Source organism: Cebus imitator, unplaced genomic scaffold, assembly GCF_001604975.1.
Source record: "Cebus imitator isolate Cc_AM_T3 unplaced genomic scaffold, Cebus_imitator-1.0 Scaffold181, whole genome shotgun sequence".
In the NCBI taxonomy this organism is placed as follows: Eukaryota; Metazoa; Chordata; class Mammalia; order Primates; family Cebidae; genus Cebus; species Cebus imitator.
Window position 1 is genome coordinate 342,796 of NW_016107496.1, and position 2,823 is coordinate 345,618.

General features: G+C 50.6%; 1 protein-coding gene across 1 annotated transcript; it reads right to left on the reverse strand.

Moving 5' to 3' along the window:
* Window positions 1–1,278: 1,278 nt before the first annotated feature.
* Window positions 1,279–2,545, reverse strand: LOC108316018 (testis-specific H1 histone). The gene has a single exon (XM_017545696.2). It carries the CDS (start codon window positions 2,191–2,193, stop codon window positions 1,300–1,302), a length of 894 nt encoding a protein of 297 aa, XP_017401185.1. The 5' UTR covers window positions 2,194–2,545; the 3' UTR covers window positions 1,279–1,299.
* Window positions 2,546–2,823: the final 278 nt, after the last annotated feature.

A 2,823-nucleotide genomic window follows, 5' to 3' on the forward strand; every position in this document is an offset into this window, starting at 1 on the left:
AACCGTGTTTTGTTGTTGTTGTTGTTGTTGTTGTCTGTTTTAAATACACATACCCTGTTGCCCCTTGCAGGAGATATCAGACTCTCCTGAGGAAAAGACTGGTCCAGTATACCTGGAGAAAGCTCCCAAGAGGTTCTAATACCTCCCCACTGCCACTCTTACCTCTTAAAGAATAAAAAGCACTTGCCAGCTGCTTTCATATCCCCATTCCTTTGACTTCAGCTGAAAACAGCTAGTCCTTTCCTTGAATCAGCAACTTTGATGTTTTGTTTCCCTAGGAACCATTTCTGTATCCTGTCAGCTATGGCAGGAGAACTACTCCCGCACTGTTCTGAACCCCTGCATTCAGACCTAAAATCATACATTTGTTCTGTACTTGGTACACAGTGCTCAATACATGTTATTGCTAAGAAAAGCAAAACGCTATTATCTGGCCTTCTCCATCTCCTTGTATTTCTGCTATGCATTCTGCAAACCTTCATAATTTCCTCTCTAGGAGTTGGCACTTTCTCAGAAAATAATTTCCTTACTGCTGAATGTTGTCAAGCAAACCATATGCCATGATGTTTAAGTCCCCTTTTCATTTTACTGACATTTAAATCACCTAAAAATCATCTTAGCCCAATCCCAACATTTTACTGAGAGGTAAACCAAGACCATGAATGTTTGAGAAATAACTCCGCAAAGGTCAGACTAGCAGAACCTTGACTAGAATCCTGATCTTACTACATACTGGTCCAGTACTTTTCTGCTATAGCACATTACCATTCCACTGGGAAATAATTACACATATTTAACCCTCAGTGACGAGCACCTACCAGGCCTATGCCAGGCCCTGTGCTGGATGCTTTCACACACTTATTTAACTGAGGATTAACGTAAGACACACTTATTTAACTGAGGATTAACGTAAGAATTTTTTTTTTTTTAATTAAAATAGGCTATCAATTCAAGGTAAAAACTACAAACTCATTATAATCAATTCTGGGAAGACTTTGTCCTAAAAAGAATTTCAGTTAAGAACACTTTGAATCAGTGGGACCACTCAACTTGAAGACTGTCTACTCCTTTCCCAACATGCCCTCCTCCCCAGAACTCAATTTGGATTTGCTAGAGTATCTAACACGTGTTAAAGCCGCGGGTTTTCCTCTACTTCTAAGACATTTCTCTGAGTCCTGCGGCAGGAAGAGAATCTCAGTTCTTTACTCTCTTCACTGCACATTACCATCACCCGCCCCTTCCCTTCCAGGTGCAGCAAAGAGGAAACAGACACAGGGAGGTCGAGAGGTCCATTTCATTTCAATTAGTGTGAGAGACGCTCTTCTTGGGGTCTATGGGGGAAAAGCATGTGTCCTGGGTAGGAGGGAAGCTGCTCCCACTAGAGGCATTCTTGACTGCATTCCGAAGACCTTCAGACTTAGGGGTGGTCTTTGAGGAAATCTTTAGTGGAGTCTTCCCCTGCCCGCTAGATGTCCGGTCGGTTTTAGCCGGCGTTGGCTGCTGGATGGTCCGCTGTGCAGGCTTCTTGGGCTCCTGCTTCTCTTCCCTGGGCTTCGAGCTTCGCCTCTTGTCCTGCCCTGACCTCAGGTGTTCCTTCGCGGCCCGTCCTCGCCCGTCTGCCGCTGTGATCCCCGCTTCCTCCTTGGCGCCGGCGCACGGCCGCTCCTTGGCTCTCAGCCTCGCCCTCCTGGCTCTCCTCGCCCTGGCCCTGGCCCTGGCTTTCGCCCTCGCGTTCCGTCTCCACACTTCTCTGGCCTTCCTGGCAGCCTTACGAAGGCGCGTGCGGCGCCTCCGGTGTCTCCGGGGCGCGACTGGGGTCTTCCGGGGACCGCGCGCGCCCTCCTCCGGCCTGGCGCGCCCGGGCTTTCTTTTGGGCTTCGGAACCTTCCAGACCCTGAAGTAACCCGCGGCGTCGCTGCCGCTGACCCGGAGGAGCGTGCCCGTGGCCTCCCGCCTGGGCGCTTCGTGGCGGCCACTCTTCCTGCGCACTTGGTAGCCGGCGTTTCCGAACTCCTTCCTGAGGGTGGCCAGAGTCAGCCCTTTGTGAGCGGCGATGGCCCGGAGCACCAGCTGGGACACTCTGAGCACGGAGCGCCGGCCGCAGCTCGGCGGTCCCCCGACAGTTTTTTCCGCTGGCGGCTGAGTGGCTGGGTGGCCTTGAGAGTCGCCACTGGTTCCAGGTGCCTCAGCCATGGCCCCTCTCCCGCCTCCGCGGGGCCGCCGTCTTTTGGCCCCACCCGCTCAGGCCTGTTCTATAGCTGAGGCGGACTGAGCAACGTCACAAAGGCAGGCTGGGCAGAGATATTCAGGTCCTAATTATGGGCTGGCAGGGGCCCTTTTTACTTCTAATAACCAATCAAATGCCACTTCCTTCTAGGATCCATCCAAGTCTTCTGCGCCTGTCCACTTGCAGCAGTCACCTACACAGTCTCCGGGGTTTTGTTGCCGAATCAAACTTAACTGATCTCGATCTCCACCGCTTTCTTTAGTCGGCTGGTGTGTGTTTTGTGTGTGTGTGGTCCTGCACACCATCTACCTTCACAGTTCCTTAAGAAACAAGCAATACAGTGCTTGTAGAAAATATGCCTGGTAGTCCATGCAACACAACCCAGCCTAGAAAGTCCCACCTTTAATTCCCAGGTAACTGAAGTCATGTCTCCCTAATTCTACACAGTGGATTCTGTGCAAGAGCATGAAGCAAAAGAAGGAACCAACTGTGGTCCCTCTACCCTAAACACTGATTCCCACACCTGGGAAGTTTAGATACCACATTCAATTGCAGATTTCACATCGCCTGAGGACACTGGTCTAATCATTATTCTT